The sequence below is a fragment of the Suncus etruscus genome, chromosome 11 (assembly GCF_024139225.1).
Source record: "Suncus etruscus isolate mSunEtr1 chromosome 11, mSunEtr1.pri.cur, whole genome shotgun sequence".
In the NCBI taxonomy this organism is placed as follows: domain Eukaryota; kingdom Metazoa; phylum Chordata; class Mammalia; order Eulipotyphla; family Soricidae; genus Suncus; species Suncus etruscus.
The window spans coordinates 87,021,584-87,043,504 of record NC_064858.1 but is presented as its reverse complement, the minus strand read 5'-3'; the positions used below and the strand labels follow the sequence as shown (position 1 = coordinate 87,043,504).

The 21,921-nt window shown below is 44.8% G+C and overlaps 1 protein-coding gene across 1 annotated transcript; it reads left to right on the top strand.

Annotated features, from left to right (window-relative positions):
• Positions 1 to 5,514: 5,514 nt before the first annotated feature.
• Positions 5,515 to 6,684, top strand: LOC126022231 (G-protein coupled receptor 84-like). Its single transcript, XM_049783084.1, has one exon. It carries the CDS (start codon positions 5,515 to 5,517, stop codon positions 6,682 to 6,684), a length of 1,170 nt encoding a protein of 389 aa, XP_049639041.1.
• The last annotated feature ends 15,237 nt before the right edge of the window (positions 6,685 to 21,921 follow it).

Sequence of the window (21,921 nt, the reverse complement as noted above, 5' to 3'; positions counted from 1 at the left end):
AGAGAAAGAAAGAAAGAAAGAAAGAAAGAAAGAAAGAAAGAAAGAAAGAAAGAAAGAAAGAAAGAAAGAAAGAAAGAAAGAAAGAAAGAAAGAAAGAAAGAAAGAAAGAAAGAAAGAAAGAAAGAAAGAAAGAAAAGAAAAAAGAAAGAAGGAAAGAAGGAAGAAAGAAAGACGAAAGAAGGAAGGAAGGAAGAAGGAAGGAAGGAAGGAAGGAAGGAAGGAAGGAAGGAAGGAAGGAAGGAAGGAAGGAAGGAAGGAAGGAAGGAAGGAAGGAAAGAAGGAAGGAAAAAAGAAAGAATTGGGTTTTTCTATAAAAGGGAGGAGAGTAAAGGGTAAAGTTCACTTGGGTTCAGAAATGGAATCCTGGGGCCAGAGAGATAACATGGAGGTAAGGCATTTGCTTTGCATGCAGAAGGATGGTGGTTTGAATCCCAGCATCCCATATGGTCCCCTGAGCCTGCCAGGATCGATCTCTGAGTGGAGAGCCAGAAGTAAACCCTGAGCACTGCTGGGTGTGACCCAAAACCCCCCAAAAAAAGAAAGAAAGAAAAAAAAGAAATGGAATCTTGGGGCTGGAGAGATAGTACAGTCAGTAGGGCATGATAATAATTGTTGAGTACAGATCCAGGAGTAACCCTAAAGAATTGCCCAGTGTGACCCCACCAAAATAATAATAATAGAAAAAAGACCATAAGTTCAATGCCCAGTGCTGCCCACATTCACTAAGTATGAACTTGGTAGCTCTGTTGTTTGGGACTACTGGTACTCCAAGTCTGTGGCCCTCTACCTCCAGGTGTGCGCAAGTTCCCAATAAAACATGAACCCCAGCTAGCACATCCAAAAATCTGTGAGCAGGGCCAGAGAGATAGCACAGTGGTAGGCTGTTTGTCTTGCACACAACCAATCCATGATGAACAGTGGTTTGAATCCCAACATCTCATATGGTTCCCCTGAACCTGCCAGGAGCGATTTCTGAGTGCAGAGCCAGGAGTAGGCCCTGAGTGTCACCGGGTGTGGACTCCCCCCCCCCCCCAAAAAAGTGTGAACACTATAACCAGGGTGTGATCCTGATGAGTCCAAAAACTGAAATGTGTTGGAAACCACAATTAAAAATGCTACAGGGCTGGAGCAATAGTTCAGCGGGAAAGCCCCAGGTTCCCTTCACTATGGACTCACAAGCCCTGCCATGAGTTATTCCTGAGTTCAAAACCAGGAGTAAACCTGGAGCTATGTATGGCCCCAAAACAAACAACAAAATCTGGGTAAAAGAAGGGCTGAGGGCCCGAAGAGATAGCACAGCGGCGTTTGCCTTGCAAGCAGCCAATCCAGGACCAAAGGTGGTTGGTTCGAGTCTTGGTGTCCCATATGGTCCCCCGTGCCTGCCAGGAGCTATTTCTGAGCAGACAGCCAGGAGTAACCCCTGAGCACCGCCGAGTGTGGCCCAAAAACCAAAAAAAAAAAAAAAAAAAAAAAAAAAAAAAAAAAAGGAAGGGCTGAGAAAGTAGCATAGTGGCGTTGATAGTGGTGAATTAAGTTTGGCTTGGGGGCCACATCTTCAGCCCCCCCCCTTTTTGGTTGGGTCATGAAAATTTTATCCTTGCTTTTGGGTCACACCCCATTGTACTCAGTAATTACTCCTGGCTCTGTATGCAGGGTTCATTCCTGGAGGGGCTATGGGACACTATGGGGTACAGGGAATCAAACTTGGGTTGGCAGCATGCAAAGCAAGTACCTTACCTGCTGTATTATGTTTCCAGCCTCTAAGAGTATGAAACATCTTAAAATTTATTTGAGAGGGGACAGAATGATAGCATTGTCTTGGTAGTTGTTAGTGTTCTAACTGCACTCACCCCTCCTCGAGGTGAGTTTCATATCATGATCTGATCCTTCAGGCCCACATCTCTGGGCATTATTACAATAATGTCTTTTATTTTCCTTAAAAACCCATCAATAAGTGAGACTATTCTGTTTGTCTCTCTCTTCCTCTGGCTTATTTCACTCAGCATAACAGTCTCCATGTCCATGTCCATTCATGTATAGGAAAATTTCATGACTTCATCTCTCTTGACGGCTGCATAATATTCCATTGTGTATATGTACCACAATTTCTTTAGCCATTCATCTATTGAAGGGCTTGTTGGTTGTTTCTAGAGTCTGGCTATTGTAAAAAGTCCTGCAATGAATATATTTTGTGTTCCTAGGGTATATCCCTAGAAGTGATATAACTGGATCATATGGGAGCTCAATTTCCAGTTTTTAGAGGAATCTTCATATTGATTTCCATAAAGGTTGGACTAGATAACATTTGCATCAGTAGTGCCATTCTTTTTTTTTTTTTTTTTTTTTGGTTTTTGGGCCACACCCTGTGACGCTCAGGGGTTACTCCTGGCTATGCGCTCAGAAGTTGCTCCTGGCTTCTTGGGGGACCATATAGGGACGCCGGGGGATCGAACCGCGGTCCGTCCTAGGCTAGCGCAGGCAAGGCAGGCACCTTACCTCCAGCGCCACCGCCCGGCCCCAGTAGTGCCATTCTTGTACCTCCTCACTGTGTGAATTATTTCCTGCAGATCTCTACAACTGGAACAGTTCCCCCTGTCCTGATTGGGCAAAGGAATGGGAACTGCCTTTCCTGTCTGGGAGCTTGGTGGGAATCAAACCTCAATCTCCTAGAGAATGTGACCCTTCAGGAAACTATATCTAGACTATATGCAAGCCCATATACCAGGCCCTCTGATGTACCCCTGTCTAGCTGAGAGTCTGATACATTTTACACATCAGTTGTTGGGGTCAGGTAAAATGCTTGCCTTGCAAGCAGGTGAACTGGATTCAAGTCCTAGAACACCAAAACCACATATGGTTCTCTAAGCACAAAGACAGGAGTAATCCCTGAGCACTGCCAGATATGGCCCCAAACAACTCCCACTCCTGCATAAAAGAAAAAGATAAAAAAAAAGATATCCCTTATTGAAATAATGGCTAAATAACTGACAAATAAGAAGGAAACCTTCTTCTTAATAGGAACAAAGGTAGAATTCTGGAGACTGGTTCTGGGGAGACAGCTCAAGAGATGAGCACATTTTTCATGGAGGGCAGCCCAGGTTTGATCTCTGGCACAATATGGTGCCCCCAAGTTCTACCAAGAGCAATTCCCAAGCACAGAGCTAAGAACAGTCTCTGAGCTGACAAATTGAAATACAAAATTAAAAAAATTGCTGTAGTGATAGATTAAGTGGGTAAGGACACTTCCTAGCACATGGACAACCTAGGTTCAATCACTTGCACTACAAATTGTCCCCAAGCCCACCAGGACGGATCTCTGAACTGAGTAAGCTCTGAGCACTGCCAGGTACCTCAAAAACAAAAACAAAAACTGTGGGTGCATCATTTACCACCTTTCTTCATCTGACTTTGTTCTCAAAGCGTATCTCTTGCGATCCTCTGACTTAAACCATCTTTTGCTCTCCCACACAAATCCAGGGTTTCCGGGATGTCTAAAGTAACTCCGGGAATTCAATTGCTTAAAAATTGGCCAGCCTAAAACCTCAACATCCTGACACTTCTCATATCTTGGCAGTGATGTTCTAAGTATCCTGCCATGGGAGGAAGGAAGCCGTTGGGGCCTCAGGAAAGATAGAGAAAAGAGTGAGGTTGCTTAGGGGACTAAGCAACAGGGACGTTTCAACAGAGAGCCCCAGATTTCGCTAGCAGAAGGCGAATGAGCATCCAGAAACAGAGACCAGGGAAGAAGTGGCTGAGACTAGGAAAGTCAGGAGTTTCTGATCCTTCCAGTTCAGTGTAACAGGAGACAAGAGGACAGGTGACCCCATCATCCGGCAGAAAGGACTTTACTGGGCAAGCTGAACTTCTACTGGACAGAGAGTGGAAACAGGTTACCCTGGTAAGTACTGGGCTAAGTATGCCTTTATTTTATGTCTTCTCATCTCCCAGGCAGTAAAGAGAAGAGAAAACTGGGGTCTGCTTATGAGTGGAGGAGGGAGGTGTCAGGGATGTCAGCACCATCCCTAACATAGAAAGGGAGCTGCTAGATGGGCTGAGCCCAAAGGGAAGAAACTAGAAAGGCTGAGAAACTTATTAAGGATATGTATGGAGAGGGAGTAGGCCTGGGGATGGAGACTAATGGTTATTTATTTGCTTTGGGCTACAACTGGAAAAGCTCAGGGATCACTCCTGATTCTGCCATCAGGCATCACTCCTTTTAGAGCTCAAAGAAATCCTTTGGGATGCCAGGGTTTGAACCTGGGTCCGTTGCATGCAAGACAAGTAACCTACACACTGCACTCTCTTCAGCCCTAAAGACTAACATTTTGAAAAATAATGTTGGTTTTGTTTTGGGGCCACAACACTATGCTCAGGGCTCACTCTTAGCTCAATGCTCAGAGCTAACTTTTGGAAGGCTCAGAGGATCATATGAGAAGCCAGAGAAAAAAACCTGAGTTGATTACATGCAAGGCAAAAGCCCTACATGCTGTATTATTGCTCCAGTCCCAACAATTTTTATTTTTATAAATACAAAGTAAAGAGTAACATTTGGGGGGAGATTAGAGATTTGGAACACACTCAGGGGATATTCCTTACTCTGTTCTCCAGGGTGTGCCTGGGAGATCATGTGGCACTGGGATTTGAACTGGAGTCTTAAAGAAAGCAAAGCAAGAACCTTAACCCTCTGTACTAGCTCTCCAGTCCTGCTAAGGGACATATAGATGAAAACTTGAGGAAATCAATTTTGAGAATGGAAAAGACTAACAGAACCAAAGGAAGGGGTAGGGATCTTGGGGTGAAGCATGTTGGGAATGGTTTCAGAGGCTGGTAAGCCCCTGAACTGCTCAGCTACCCAGGATCTCACAGCTGTACAAGACATATATGTTGGGGTCAGAGAGATAGCATGGAGGTAAGGCATTTGCCCTGAGTGCAGAAGGACAGTGGTTTGAATCCTGGCATCCCATATGGTCCCAGGAGCCTGCCAGGAGCGATTTCTCAGTGTAGAGCTAGGAGTAACCCCTGAGCCCCGCCAGGTATGATCCCCCCCCAAAAAAAAGACATATATGTTAGCATTAATAACATGATTAGGCTACTTGCCTTGTATGTGGCTGGTGCCAGTTTGATCCGCATATTCTGTAGGGTCCCTGAGCCTATCAGGAGTGACCCCAGAGCACAGAGACAAGACTAATCACTGAGCACTGTTGGGTATGAACCCCCCAAATAAAATTAAACTAAAACCAAATCAAGAAATTTACTTTCAATGGAGCTGTGCAATAGCACAGCGGTAGGGTGTTTGCCTTGCACGCATCGGATCCAGAATGGATGGTAGTTCGAATCTCGGCATCCTATATAGTCCCTTGAACCTTCCAGGAGTGACTTCTGAGCGTAGAGCCAGGAGTAACCCCTGAACACTGCCGGGTGTGACTTAAAAAACAAAACCAAACAAACCAACCTACATTCAAGGACAGATTCTGACTCCCTCTCCCGTTTTGTTTTGTCTCTCCAGTCTCCATCATGCCAAACATCTCTGATGCCAACTTCTCTTGCTGCCATGAGTCTGTACTGGGCTATCGCTACGTGGTAGTTATCTGGGGGATAGTGGTGACAGTAACGGGCACTATTGGCAATGTGCTCACCCTACTGGCCTTGGCCATCCAGCCCAAGCTCCGGACCCGCTTCAACCTGCTCATAGCCAACCTCTCGTTGGCTGACCTGCTCTACTGCACCTTTCTGCAGCCCTTCTCGGTGGACACCTACCTGCACCTGAGGTGGCGCACCGGGATCACCTTCTGCAGGATCTTTGGGTTCCTCATCACTACATCCAATTCTGTCTCCGTCCTCACCCTCTGCCTCATTGCCCTGGGACGCTACCTCCTCACTGTGCACCCAAATCTCTTCCCCCGAGTCTTCAGTGCCAAAGGAATGGTGCTGGCATTGGTGGGCACATGGGTGGTGGGCATAGCCAGCTTGGCTCCCTTCTGGCGTTTCTATGTCTTGGTACCTGTGGTTTGCACCTGCAGCTTTGACCGTGACCACGGTCAGCCCTACAGCACCGTCCTCCTGAGCATCTACTTTGTTCTTGGCCTCAGCAGCATGGGCATCTTCTACTGCCTCATCCACCATCAGGTGAAACGAGCGGCCCGGGCTCTGGACCAGTACAAGTTGCACCAGGCCAGCACTCACTCCAGTCATGTGGATGGGACAGATGAGGCCATACCTGGTTGCTTTGTGGACCAGGTGGTATTAGGAGGCCTCAGAGAAGAGATTTCATCTGAGCCAGTCAGTATTGTCACCGTTCAGATGCAGGAAGGGAACTCAGCAGAAATGGAAAAAGAGAGTCACAGCAAAAGAGCTAAGCAGACAGCAGAGAAATCTTCTCCAGAAGCCAAGCCGAAGAATAGAGCCCAAAAAGCACAGAACGCTCCCTCAGAATTTGGGAACGTGACCCGGATGTGTTTTGCTGTGTTCCTCTGCTTTGCTCTGAGCTTCATACCTTTCTGGCTGATCAACATCCTGGATACCAAGAGAAAGGCTCCCCGGATTGCCTACATGTTTGCTTCCAACCTCACCTGGCTTAATAGTTGCATCAATCCTGTGCTTTATGCAGCAATGAACCGCCAGTTCCGTCAAGCCTATATCTCTGTTCTAAAAAGAGGGTCCCAGAGTTTTCGTCGACTTCGGTAGAATGGGGTACCAGACACCAGAATTCAGCATGGTTTCCTTCAGCACAAAAGTGGTCAGTCATGGTGGCGTAAAGAAATCTGTGGCCTGTGGAGCATGTCACAGATTACCTGTGCCCTCCCCTCTTACCAGGCTGCTCCATCTTTGGGCCCACCCTTCAGTCCTAGACTACCCAAGGTGTATTAGTAATTATTAATAAATAAAAATTCTATCCATTTAATGCTCAGATGTGGTCTTAAGAGAAGAAATAGCCCAGGACTGGTTAAAAATTAGGGGTGGATGGGGCCGGAGAAATAGCATGAAGGTAGGGCATTTGCCTTCCATGCAGAGGGACGGTGGTTCGAATCCCGGCATCCCATATGGTTCCCTGAACCTGCCAGGTGCGATTTCTGAGCGTAGAGTCAGGAGTAACGCCTGAGCGCTGCTGGGTGTGACCCAAAAACAAAAATGAAAAAAAAATTAGAGGTGGTATCACTATGTGCCTTAAATATAACTGTGAAAGATTTTTAATTCACTTTGACCACAATAACAAATATTAGGAGTGGGGAAAGTTGGGTGGTAACCTAGATCCTAGCAGGAGCAAGAAGCAGTGTACCCCAACAAAGCCTTCACTTGAGGGAGAGAAATTGCCAAACATAAACCTGTGATCTTGCCTAAGAAAAGCAGCTGCCTCTCTACCTTCCTCCAAATGGGTCCTGCCTATGACTACTGCTGCTAGGGTGCCCTCAATCTCTCCTCTCCCTGCATATAGGCTTACTTAGCTCACAAAGGCTTTGCAATCCAGCTCTTACAGGCAGCTCAGTGAACTCAGCTATCTCCCTGCCTTATCCAGTGAGAATGGGAGTGAGAGAGGGGTCCTTGCTTCTTGACAAGCAGACTAGAGGACCTGCAGGCAGAGCTTCTAGGTCTGACCCAGTCCTTGCAGGCTCACTCAGGTTGGAGCTGATTCCCTGCCTGCTGGCCCCTCACTTCCTCGTACTAGGACTTTCCTGTAGTTTGAATTATGAAAGCAGACAAGAAACTCGAGTGAAGAAACTAGTGCAGGGGTTTTGGTGCTTGACTAGCAGAAGGTGAATTCAAGTCCCATCTTGGTAGCTCTGCAGTTTGAGTCTGGCAGCTTGACTGTCTATGATCCCCTGCAAGTGATTTCCCACCACAACGCAATCAAGCATGTGTGAGCACCCAAAAACGGGTGTGAAGGACTAGAGCCACAGTACAGCGCATTTTCTTTGCACATGGCCAATCCAGGTTTGATCTCCAGCATCCCATATGGTGCCCCTAACATTGCCAGGAGTAATTACTGAGTGCAGAGCCAGGAGTAACTCCTGAGCATCATAGGGTGTGACCCAGAAATCATCATAATCATCATAATAATATAAAAAGAAGAAGAAATGAAATAGAGGAGCCAGAAATGCTGTTAAATGACTTTAACACAACTGTTCCTTGCACCTCAAAACAAAGCAGAAACACACATATGTAATTATAAGGGGGAATCACTAATATTTTCAGAGGGAAAATATTATAAATATAAAATATCTGTAAAATTATTTTTTAAAAAATAAGGCTTTTTGGGGGGCCGGAGAGAGCATGGAAGTAAGGTGTTTGCCTTTCATGCAGAAGGATGGTGGTTCGAATCCCGGGATCCCATATGGTCCCCCGAGCCTGCCTGGGGCTATTTCTGAGCATAGAGCCAGGAGTAGTCCCTGAGCACTGTCGGGTGTGACCCCCCCCCCAAAAATAAGGCATTTTGGGGGCTGGAGCGGTGGCACTAGAGTTAAGACATCTGCCTTGCACGCACTAGCCTAGGACAAACCACAGTTTGATCCCGTGGCATCCCATATGGTCCCCCAAGCCAGGAGCGATTTCTGAGCACATAGCCAGGAATAACCCCTGAGCATCAATGAGTGTAGCCCCCCTCAAAATAAAATAAAAATAAAAAATAAGGCTTTTATGAACCAGGGATGTGGCTCAAAAGGAAGAGTGCAGTACATGTGAAACCTTAGGGTTTTCCCCCACAACGTATCACCCACAGCACGGCTGGATGTAGCCTTAATAACCCCTGCTTCAGTACCAACTCAGTTAGCCCATCTTCCTCCCCACCAACACCATTGGTGATTGTCCCCCCACCCCCAACAACAACAAACAGTAACAACTAAATTCTGTTCAGGTGAGCAAAAGTCTCTTGGCTATAAAAACCATGTAGCCTTGGGGCCAGACTGATAGTACAGCGGTAGGGTGTTTGCCTTGCACGCAGCCAAGCTGGGTTCAATCCCCGCCATCTACCTGCCAGGGATGATTTCTGAGCTCAGAGGCAGGAGTAACCTCTGAAAGCTGCCAAGAGTGGCCCAAAAAGCAAAGCAAACAAACAAAAACACCATGTAAAATAAATTAAAATATCAAGGAAAGGGGGCTTGAGAGAGAGTAGAGCAGGTAGTGCACTTGTCTGGCATACAGCCAACCTTGGTTTCATTCCTGGAACCCCAAGACCATCAGAAGTGATCCCTGAGTGCAGAGTCAGGAGTAAGTCCTGAGCATTGTTGGGTGTGACCCAAGAACAAATAAACAAAAAATTTTTTTATTAAATATATATTTTTTATTTAAGTAACATGATCATATTTGGGTTACAGTCATAACCAGAACACCCCCCTTCACCAGTGCAACATTATCCTCTCCCCCTTCCCATCTCCTACCTGTATTTGAGACAGGCATTCTACTACAGTAATTTGTTTTTAAGTTCAGTAAGTTGTATTTTTTTCCTTAAAGGATATATATATATATATATATATATATATATATATATATATATATATATATATATATATATATATATATAGTAAAGGTGTGATAGTGGCAATCGCCAATGTTTGCATAGGTTCAGAAAAATGGAGAAAATGGAAAAAAAGTCCTTGACTTAATTACAAAAAGGCCTCACCCCAGAAGTTTATTGGCATAAGACAGACTCTGGGTTCCAGGCATACCAGTCTATCCAACTCCAGTCATTCTCAAGGTCCTGGTGAAACTTTTGCACACTTTAGCTATAGTTGGTATCAGACTTTTATATTTAAAGACTCTGGATTCTGTGCATTTCTTTCATCGATGTCAAGCTGATGTGGAGCATCCTCTAGTTTCAGCATATCATTAAATGCAGAGCGATCTGCCCTGCATGCAGACTGTTGCTGAGTTGCCTGGGTGTTGGGAGTACTCTTTGGAGTAAGTCAATACCAAAGCAGTGGTAGGTCTTCTCTGGTAGAGGCTTGGATCCTGGGAGTGTTAAAGACAATTGTGGTTGTTTCCATAGTTCAGGTGTGTGTGGGCGATGCCCATTCTTCTGAGGCCTGAGCCAAATCATTATGCCAATGTTCAGGGTAAAAGGCCTAATTACATTACCAAATTTGTGTTTCTATCCCTATTAGATAAAAACTTGTTTGCATATGTATTATTTTCCCATTTTAATGTGCCTATGCAAAAGAGAAGCAATGCCACAAGATATTGTTGGTGCATCTGGGGGCCAACGAATAAAGTCTAACATTTCCCGTAACTTGGTATAAACGTGAAATCTATACAGAGTTACTCTTCTACCAGTATTGCTTATAAAACAGATCTCACAGGGGGAAAAATCAAACAATCAAATAACTAATCTAGTGGGCAAAATTGTCACTATATGAGGATATTTGAAAAGAGTTATAGATGTAAGGGAATACATCTGAGATATACAAAAGAGATGCATGTGACCCTTTTATGTTTTAAAAAGAAAAAAAAGAAAGAAAACAAGGGTATTTAAAGACAACAGGTGATAGTTGAGTTTGAGACATGTTTTGTGGCATTACAGAACCCTATATTGTCCTTGAACTAGGGGTTATGCTGAAGTTGATTCCGGTATCATGCAACAGTCCATAGTTTGATGGGGGCATGAGGGGCCACCAAGCATGGGTCAACAGGCGTGTTGGTTGTACTTGTTTGTATAGGCATGAGCTGAGGACCGAGAGGGTGTCATTCAATGAGAAGCTGGATGGTGGTGTTGGAGCAGAAGGTCAGTCTTGGTGTCTACCCAATCAGGAACTGAGGATAAGGTGGGTTGAATAAGGGGGAGATAATGGTTCAGGGTTTGGGTATGAGGAGGTAGGAGAGACAAAGGGGTGAGGGGAGAGGCAATACATAAAAGACTAGACAATAAAGGTCAATTTGAGTGTTTTATCAGAATCCTGGGCGTCCTGATTCTATTCCTAGGAACAGTCTAGTATCAGGAACGTTTTTGGATAATGCTTAAAAAGTACATTTGTCATGCGCCCATGCGGTTTTGAAAAATAGTATTACTAGCAAACAAAACAGGGAGTCGAATATACATAAGGGAGGGGTTTCCCTCCTCCGCCCGCCCCCCAGGGCCCGAGTTGCCAGGGCTGGCCATGAAGACCCGCCTGGCGTGGGGGGTCCCAGTCTCCTGGACCAAGTGTTCAGCCCAGGAGATCTGTGGCAAATAAACAAAATTTTAAAAAGACTACAAGATAGTGGGATGGGGTGGATAAAGAGGCCAACTAGAAATAACAAGGACATCTGTAGGGATAATAATTGCACTTTGGTGGGGGTGAAGTGTAGTAACTTTATATCAAAATCATAAATGTGGGACCAGAGCAGAGCAGGGAGGCATTTGCCTTGCATGTGGTCAACCCAGGTTGATCTCTGGCATCCCATACAGTTCTCTGAGCCTGCCAGGAGTAGTTTTTTTTTTGTTTGTTTGTTTTTGTTTTTGTTTTTAGGTTTGGTTTTTGAGCCACATTTGGAGGTGCTCAGGGTTTATTCCTGGCTCTGCACTCAGAAGTTACTCCTGGCAGGATCAGGAGACCATATGGGATGCTGGGGATAGAAACAGGGCCTGCTGTGAGCAAAGCAATGCTCAACCTACTGTGTGGTCGCTCCAGCTCTGCCAGGAGTAACTTTTATGCACAGAGCCAGGAGGAATCTCTGAGCACTGACAGGTTTGGTCCCAAAACAAACAAAAAAAAATCATAAATGTTTGTGGGGTGTAGTAACATTGTACGTCTTTACCACATACTTCGACACTCATATAATCATTACCACAATCCAAATAATAATAAGAAATTTAAACCCAAGCTTGCTTACATTCATCTACACATAAACAGACTGACGAATCAGGTAGGCCTAGTATGTCAAGACTAAAGTCAGAGTGAGGTAGTCTTCTACACATAGGTCTGCACAGGTGGAAGAACCAGGCAGGACTCATGGGCCTGGACAGTGGCAAGGTGCTGAGCACAGAAGTCTCAACAACATGCACATGGCTATGGCCAGAAAGAGACTATGGAAAACCATGATGACAAGAAATCACTGGGATACAGTCCTGAAGAGGGCATGGCAAGATTTTAGACTAGGAAACCATACACTAGATCAGGGGTCTCAAACTCAATTTACCTGGGGGCCCCAGGAGGCAAAGTCAGGGTGAGGCAGGGCTGCATAAGGGATTTCGCTTACCGAATATTCGCAATAAAAAAATCGCATTAGTAAAAAAAATATCGCAAAAAATCGCATTAAACATTTGCATACCCCAAACGGAACTGCTTGGGGTATGCGAATGTTTAATGCGATTTTTTTCTTACTAATGCGATTTTTATTGTGATTATTCGGTAAGTGAATAATCGCGAATACTGCGATATTTGAAGGCCAGCCGCAAAATGTTGTATGGAGGGCAGCAAGTTTGAGACCCCTGCACTAAATAGAGAACGACCAAATCATCATATATTGGATGTGACTAGGATCTGGAACAGAGAGGTATGAGTGACATAGTACACAGGAAACTAGGACCCATCTGTGTGTACTGTATCATAAATATTAAGTTCTTAAGCATCTGAGAGTGAATTTTTTTGTTTTGTTTTGGTTTGGTTTGGTTTTTGGGTCACACCCAGCATCGCTCAGGGGTTACTCCTGGCTCTATGCTCAGAAATCGCCCCTGAGGGGCCGGGCGGTGGCGCTGGAGGTAAGGTGCCTTCGCTAGCCTAGGACGGACCACGGTTCGATCCCCCGGCGTCCTATATGGTCCCCCAAGAAGCCAGGAGCAACTTCTGAGCGCATAGCCAGGAGTAACCCCTGAGCGTCACAGGGTGTGGCCCAAAAACCAAAAAAAAAAAAAAAAAAAAAAAAAAGAAGTTGCTCCTGGCAGGCACAGGGGACCATATGGGATGCAGGGATTCAAACCATCGTCCTTCTGCATGAAAGGCAAACGCCTTACCTCCATGCTATCTCTCCGGCCCCTGTTTTTTTGTTTTTGTTTATTTTTTTCATTCACACACAGTGGTGTTCACTGGCTCTGCTCTTAGGAATCACTCTTGGCAGACTGAAAGATAATATGGGGTACTGGTGACCAAATCCAGGTTGATCATGTACAAAGCAGAAGCCCTACCCACTGTACTATCTCTCCAGCCCAAGAATCTGAGTGTTTTGTATGAAAATGCAATTCTCCTGGTACAGGAAAATCCACTTTCGGGGCCGGGCGGTGGCGCTAAAGGTAAGGTGCCTGCCTTGCCAGCGCTAGCCTTGGACGGACCGTGGTTCGATCCCCTGGTGTCCCATATGGTCCCCCAAGCCAGGAGCAACTTCTGAGCGCATAGCCAGGAGTAACCCCTGAGCGTCACCGGGTGTGGCCCAAAAACCAAAAAAAAAAATCCACTTTCAAAATAATAGTGGTAGATTCTTAGATCTCTATTTCATTTACTTTTCTTTCTCTGCTCTGTTCACTAAAAGGATGAATATGACCACTAGCACAGCAGGTAAGGGATCCCTTGCATTGGTTGACGCAGTTTTGATGCTCTTAGAATTGTTGCATGTATCCCTAAACCAAAAATAAATAAAAAGTGAATGTAGGGGGCCGGAGAGATAGCATGGAGGTAAGGCGTTTGCCTTCCATGCCGAAGGACGGTGGTTCAAATCCTGGCATCCCATATGGTCTCCTGTATCTGCAAGGGGCAATTTCTGAGCGCAGAGCCAGGAGTAACCCCTGAGCAAAGCCGGATGTGACCCTCCCCCCCCCAAAAAAAAAGTGAATGTAGGGCCAGAGTGATAGCACAGCGATAGGGCATTTGCCTTGCATCTGGCCAACACAGGACGGACCCTGGTTCAATCCCTGGCATCCCATATGGTCTTCAGTGCCTGCCAGGAGCGACTTCTGAGTGCAGAGCCAAGAATAACCCCTGAGCACCGCCGCCAAATGTAGCCCCCAAAAAAACAAACAAAATAATTGAATGTATATTTTTGTTTGAAGCCAGGTTTTCTGTGTGTGTGTGTGTGTGTGTGTGTGTGTGTGTGTGTGTGTGTTTTGACTTGGGTTTTGCTTTTGCTTTCTAGTTTTTGGGGACACACTGGGCACTGCTGGGGTTGGGGCTACTCCAGCTCTGTGAGGCATCATTCTTGTGGTAGCAGGGATCAAACCTGCAGCTTCTGCATGCAGCCTGTGGTGCAGCCCTTCTCATGGTGGCACTCAGGTATGGGGCATACTGGAAATCAAATTCTTTTTTATTTGTTTGTTTTCCTTGGGCCACACCCAACCATGATCAAGGGTTACTCCTGGCTTTGTACTTAGAAATTGCTCCTTGTTCGGGGGACCATATGGGATACCAGGAATCAAACCACCGTCCTGCTGAGTGGGTCAGCTGCGTGCAAGGCAAATGTTCTACCACTGAGCTACCATTCCGGCCCCAAGGGGATCATATTCTTGACTCCCACATACAAATCATGTGTTGCAACTTGTAATCATTAAGAAACATTTTAAAGTCATATTATAAATATGTTACCTAAACTACAAAAAAAAAAAAAAAAACTCAAAGTAGGGCAGGGGTGTGGCTCAGTGGGAGACAGTTTGTCTTGCCTGTGTGAGGCCCTGGGTTTGAGTCCTACCACCACCAATAAAAAAGAAAACCCGGGGCCCAGAGAGATAGCACAGCGGTGTTTGCCTTGCAAGCAGCCGATACAGGACCTAAGGTGGTTGGTTCGAATCCCGGTGTCCCATATGGTCCCCCGGGCCTGCCAGGAGCTATTTCTGAGCAGACAGCCAGGAGTAACCCCTGAGCACCGCAGGGTGTGGGCAAAAACCAAAAAAAAGAAAAAAGAAAACCCATTTAAGAAAATCTTAAAATAGGGCTGAAGCATAATAGGACACTTGCCTTACACATAGTTGACCTAAGTTGAATATCTAGCATCCTGTACAGTTTCAGAGTATAGAGCCAGGAATAACCATTGCGCACCACTGAATGTGGCCCAAAACAAACAAACAAACAAAAACACCAAAAATAAAGAACAGAGCCTTTGAGTGAATATACTGATTTACATGAAACAAAGGTCTATTGAACCTGAAGGACTATATAAACAATTGGCCCTTTCCACAGATTGGCATTTGGAAAAGTACAGCAGGGGAAAAGGCACAGAGAACTTCTTGTGCCAAGGACTGGAAAGAGGAGGTGATGTGCTACAGTAGCTGATTATCCATCATCATTTATATCTCTGTGTTTTAAAGGGGCTTTGGGTGCCAAGGACTATAGAACCATGACTTCAGCTGTTATGAATGCTTTGTTGATGTATAAATAAATAAAGTGTATATTATTTGGGGAGAAAAAGACTGGAGATGGGGGGGCTAAATGAAAGTCAAATGTTCTAATATAGGAGAAAATGCATAACAAGAAGATAATTGACCTAAATAGCTGAACATATGAACAGTGAGCGTTTCAGAAAGAAATCACACAATCAAAAAGTAAAAATTGGGGCCCGGAGAGATAGCACAGCGGTGTTTGCCTTGCAAGCAGCCGATCCAGGACCAAAGGTGGTTGGTTCGAATCCCGTGTGTCCCATATGGTCCCCCGTGCCTGCCAGGAGCTATTTCTGAGCAGACAGCCCGGAGTAACCCCTGAGCACTGCCAGGTGTGGCCCAAAAACAAACAAACAAACAAAAAGTAAAAATTAATCAACTAAATTGTTTGAAAGTATTACCCTGAGAAGGGAGAGGAAGAAACAGTCCTCTAACATAGAGATAGGTATCTCTCAATGATGGTGAGAGAGAGAAATAGAATGCCTGTCTGAAAGACCAGCAAGTGGTGGGGGAGGAGAGAAATAGGAGACATTGGTGGCAGGAAAGTTGCACTGGTGAAGGGGGGTGTACATTTTATGACTGAAACCCAACTATGAACATGTTTGTAACCATGGTGCTTAAATTTTAAAAAAAATTTACTAAGCTAAAAGCGAGCAAGAGAGAGGGTCGGATTGGTAGCACAGCCGTAGGGGGGTTTGCTTTGCATGCAGCTGACCCAAGATGAATGCAGGTTCCATCCCCGCCATCCCATATGGTCTCCTAAGCCAGGAGCGATTTCTGAGCACAGAGCCAGGAGTAACCCCTGAGCACCGCTGGGTGTGACCCAAAAAATGAGAGAGAGAGGGGGGCTGGAGAGATAGTATGGAGATAGTGCATTTGTCTTGCATGCAGAAGGACAGTGGTTCGAATCCCGGCATCCCATAGGGTCCTCCGAGCCTGCCAGGAGCAATTTCTGAGCGTAGAGCCAGGACTAACCCCTGGGCGCTGCCAGGTGTGACCCAAAAACCAAAAATAAAAGAGACAGACAGGGGCCCGGAGAGATAGCACAGTGGTGTTTGCCTTGCAAGCAGCCGATCCAGGACCTAAGGTGGTTGGTTCAAGTCCCGGTGTCCCATATGGTCCCCCGTGCCTGCCAGGAGCTATTTCTGAGCAGCCAGCCAGGAGTGACCCCTGAGCACCGCCGGGTGTGGCCCAAAAACAAAAAACAAAAAACAAACAAACAAAAAAAAAGAGACAAACAGACAGACAGAGAGAGAGAGAGAGATGTCTCTAAGCTGAAGGGGTGGGCCAAACAACCAGCAAAACAAACCAGATTTATACCAAGGCCCATCAGAATATTAGAACTCTGGATACAGAGAAACAATTTTGACATTTTTCCAGATACGAAGTATATGTTGCATACCAGGAGCAAACACTCAGACCAACAGTAAGCCTCTCAATTCAAGCCAATTAAGCAATTAAGCCTATCAAGACAATGAAGAAATGTTTTTAATTCTGCAGTGACAATTCAAAGGGCTCAGAGTGTCAGAGTCCCTGGTTCCTCTTTTTAAACACATAGTCCCTGCAAGCATTGTCAATAGTCACTTCCCAGCACCAGGAGTCACCTCTGAGCACTACTGGCTGTACGCCCAACTCCCCAAAAAGAATAACATAAAAGAAATACCTTCAAAATTTAGAAGAAAATTATTGACAACCATAAAATTTCATTCAACCAAATCATGATTTGATTATGATCACAGAATAAAAAACATTTCAGAAATTTTAGATCTCAAAAATTGATACCCAGGGCCAGAGAGATAGCATGGAGATAAGGTGTTTGCCTTTCTTGTAGAAGGACGGTGGTTCGAATCCCGGCATCCCATATGGTCCCCCAAGCCTGCCAGGAGTGATTTCTGAGCATAGAGCCAGGAGTGGCCCCTGAGAGCTGCCAAAAAAAAAAAAAATTGATATCCTATGGATTTTTTTAGAAAAACAAATTTATTACAGTAAATTTATTACAGTAATTTATTACTCACATTAGTGAATGTCTTGAAGAAAAAGTTATTAAATCCAAGAAAAAATATCCTAACTAAAATCAGAAAGATAGCTCAAGATACTGGAGGACATGCTTTGAACCAAGAGACCTGGGTTCAATCCCTGGTACCACAGGATCTCCTAAGCAGTGCTAGGAGTGAGCCCTGAGCATTGCTGGATCTGGTCCCCAAAGAAACAAAGAGAAGAAAAAGAAAACAAAAAGAAAGACAACGGAGTTTTAGCACAAAAAAGACTTAAGAGGAATCCCCAAGACAGTGAAGAGAGATTCTAAGTTGTAGGACTAGAGATAAAATCAATATCAGAGCAGTTCAAAAAGATTTCGAATATATTTGTACCAGAAATAAAATTGAAAGAATACCCAGAGCATCTGGTTTTATTGAGGAGAGATTTGTATAATATGAAGAGTTTGGGGATATATTAATGAAACACATGTAGCACTTTAAAGAAGGTCAAGATGTTAATTCCAATGAAAATTAAAAAGTTGTGCTAGAATAGCTAACTAGGCATCTGTTTTCTTTAATATGGCTGAGTATCCTCAAAATAAAAACAACTAGGGTTTTAAGAAAAATGAAAGACACCCTTGTAATAATAATTTTCAGACACAAAAGAGAAAAGAGCTGGAAGTTCCAGCTCACCTCAGGAAGCTCACCACAAAGAGTGATGAGTTTAGTTAGAGAAATAACTACATTTTGAACTGTCCTAATATTGAGAATGTATGAGGGAAATGTAGAGCCTGTTTAGGGTACAGGCGGGGGTTGGGTGGGGAGGAGGGAGATTTGGGACTTGGGTGATGGGAATGTTGCACTGGTGATGGGTGGTGTTCCTTTTATGACTGAAACCCAAACACAATCATGTATGTAATCAAGGTGTTTAAATAAAATAAAAAAAAAAAAAGAAAATCTCTGAGTGTTCTCAGTGGGTTGGAGGACTTTTGGGGGCAGATATTGAGTTTATTGCACCTAGCAGATCTCTCCCTATATGTAGGAGTTCATCACCTATGTGTCAAACTGAATATGTCTAATCACCACAGAATGAGGAAATGGAAGTGAAAAGGTTCACAAAGGTTAGGAAATAAAAAAAAAAAATAAAAATAAAAAAAAAATAAAAACAACTAAAAATCTGGGTAAATGTAAAAATATTGGGTAAAATCTTCCTTATTAAAAGCATGACAAAATCAGTAAGACAGTCAAGGATTAACAGGCCAACATTGAAATGAAGACAGAAATGGAAGGAGGTCTATAGCATTTGCCAAACTAACTCGACTGATCTTTACTGTTATGGTCCTTCCCCCATCCTCCTCAACTCTAACTTTAGAGAGGAACAGGAAGTCAAAGGTGGAGAATCTGAAAGAATCTGCCCCCCCCCTCACTTCCCTATCCCCATGGAGCTACAGGAAAGGTGCCTAGGGGCCAAACAGAGTGGGGATATTTGTTCTGAAAGAAATTTGCAGTCTTAGAGAAAGTGCCAGTCAACAGATGCTGGATCAAGAAGAAGGGAATCTATGTATGCCATAGATTACTCCTCAGCTATAAAGAAATGAATTGGATCCAGAGTGATAGCATAGTGGGTAGGGCATTTGCCTTGCACACATTGGTCTGGGCTTCAATCTCCATCATCCCATATGTCCTCCCCAATCACTGCCAAGAATGAATGACACCTGAGCACAGAGCCAGGAGTAAGCTCTGAGCACCCCTTGGTGTGGCCCAAAAATTGAAAGAGAAAGAGACAGAGACAGAGCGAGAAGGAGAGACAGAGATCTGTCTGCCAAAACTGTAGGCTGGGGGGTAAGGACAGAAGCTCCATCCTGAGCCAGTCTTGTCCAGGCTTGAGACATGTAAAAGCAGGAAAGTCTCTGTTTTGGGTAAAACCAAGTTGTTTGTTTTGGGTGAAACCAAGTTGTAAGTTGTAAACCAACAATGGGGATAGAACAGGGACCTTCGAGGCAAGCAAGCACCTTAACCCCTGTACTATATATCTCTAGTCCTTAAGAGAGAATTTAAATATATGAAAAACAATATTTACATTGGGAGATCAATTAAGTTAACTTGCTTCAAATTCTTTATATTATCTATAAGTATAATGTTTTGAACTATGCTTATTTAGCTTTAAATCCACCCTGATTAGACCACAGAAATTCTGGACTTTGGCCTTGTTAGGGTCTGGGAAAAATCCCCATCCTCAGGGCGCCCTGAGAGTTTCAAGGATTGACTTAGAGACCATGCAAGAGCACAGGTAAGATTTTATTCTGGATCCAGGGCCCGGAGAGATAGCACAGCGGCGTTTGCCTTGCAAGCAGCCAATCCAGGACCAAAGGTGGTTGGTTCGAATCCCGGTGTCCCATATGGTCCCCTGTGCCTTCCAGGAGTTATTTCTGAGCAGACAGCCAGGAGTAACCCCTGAGCATCGCCGGGTGTGGCCCAAAAACAAAACAAAACAAAAAAAAAAAAGATTTTATTCTGGATCCAGAGTCAGTGCCCTGGGACAGATCCCAAAGCAAAGACCTCAAGCTTTGTTTGAGCAAGGTTTATATAGATCATTTCTTAAAGGAACAGTGTCATCATTTCTTACAGGCGCAGGCGCAGTTTGTGCATTTTTACATAACTTAGCCAGAAGAAAGAAACATATTTAATGAACAAAGAGATGGTCATTAAAACTTATCAACCCTAGTATTGCAGGTGTCAGCTTATCACAGTAGGCCAGGATGGGAACAACCTGGCCTTGTTAGTTACAGAGAAGAAAGGGGGTCACTAAAACTCAAGGTTCAAATGTAGCTAATTGTTAGATTCCTTTGCATAAAGTGGCACATACATCAGCCTCAGAAGCATGGGATTTGCTTTCTGGCACCGAGAGCCCCCTCTGGTTAGTACTGCTGAAATCACTCTAGGCTTATAATAATTAACAATAATATAAGAGTACATAACAACTAACTTAACTTATTGATATACATATATATCCTATAAAACTTACTTAAAGTGGCAGCTATAACATAATACTAAGTATAAACGGGCCTTGATCCCACATGCCCAAATCTTTATCTCCCAGGCTTGCTGTCCTTGGGAGCTGTGAGAGCAGAACTTGCTTATCTTAACTCGAGCTAACTGTTTTAGGCCTCTTTCTTTTTTTTTTTTGTTTTTTTTTTTGGTCACACCCAGCGGTATTCAGGGGTTACTCCTGGCTGTCTGCTCAGAAATAGCTCCTGGCAGGTACGGGGGGGGGGGGGGGGGGGGCTATGGGACACCAGGATTCGAACCAACCACCTTAGGTTCTGGATCGGCTGCTTTCAAGGCAAGCACCGCTGTGCAATCTCTCCGGGCCCCTGAGGCCTCTTTCTAACTGCCTGAGGCCTCTTGTCTCTGTGGCTCCCCGCTCTTCTGGCAAAGGTTTCTGTTTGCAGGCTAGAATTCTAAAATGGGGCAGTCTTTTGGGAAAGAAAAGGTTAAAATATATATGATCTAAAAACATTTAAGAAATTTTTCCTCATCAGGCCTCATCTATGCACAGCCTAATGAGGTCTCAGCAGCCCCAGGTATGGAGAAATATCTCTTCTCAAAGCTTCGTCACCATCCCCTCTCCCTAGTCCACACTTTTCATTGCCATCTTCTGCTGACTCTTTTGATCCAGGGGAAATGAGCTCATCATGTTCCTGTTTTCCTACTCCACAAACCAAAGCATTTTTAAACACTTTGCTGATGCAAGAGGAGATGATGCTCTTCTTATGGCATTGCAGATCAAAAGCATTCAAGAATTCATCTGAGGGGTTGGAGCGATAGCACAGTGGTAGGAAGTTTGCCTTGCACACAACCAACCCAGGACTAATCTCGGTTGGATTCCCAGCATCCCAGATGGTCCCTCGAGCCTGCCAGGATCGATTTCTGAGTGCAGAGCCAGGAATAACCCTTGAGCACTGCTGGGTGTGGCCCAAAAACCACTTCCCACCCCCAAAAAAAATTCTTCATCTGTAACCCCATCCCCCATTCTTCCTGTGTAACCTTACCTACAAGAAAGACCTGCCCATTTCTGGGCAGGGTCTTTGATGGGTTACAAAAGGTTTGGCGGGAAGGCCAGGAGGGGATTGATAGAGGAGATTTGGAGGAGTTGTTTTGGAGAGAGATTGAGCAAGGAAGATGGATGGAGAGGACATGGCTGAGGGACAAGGTACAATGCAGGGCTGAGTAGGGACCCAGCGTAAAAGGTTATGAGAGAAGCCACACATGTTGGCTAGGGCATGAATAAAGCTGATATTTTCTGGAACCTGTCTGTGGATGATTTCCTCGCCTCTACCTGAAACTGCTGACCTGCCGGCTGGAGGGGATTGCTGATATGTGTGGTCCTGGGGCTGGAGGAGAAAGGCCTCCATCACCAGCTGCCACCATCCAAGCCCATCCAAAGGGCTTTAATGGAACATTCATCCAAGGTCCCAGAAATGTGTTTCAGTGGTCCAGTGCAGAATTGAGGCTTTTTTTTTTTAATTTAAGTTTTTGAGCCACACCCTGCAGTTTGTGCTCAGAGATCACTCCTGGCAGGCTTGGGGAACCATATGGGATGCTGGGGATCAAAGCAGAATGGCCGAGTATAAGGCAAACGCCCTACTGCTGTGCCATCTCTCCAGCTCCAATATGCTG

What these genes read in the sequence shown, in the direction of transcription:
- LOC126022231 (XM_049783084.1), top strand. Translation starts at nt 5,515, where the DNA reads ATGCCAAACATCTCTGATGCCAACTTCTCTTGCTGCCATGAGTCTGTA.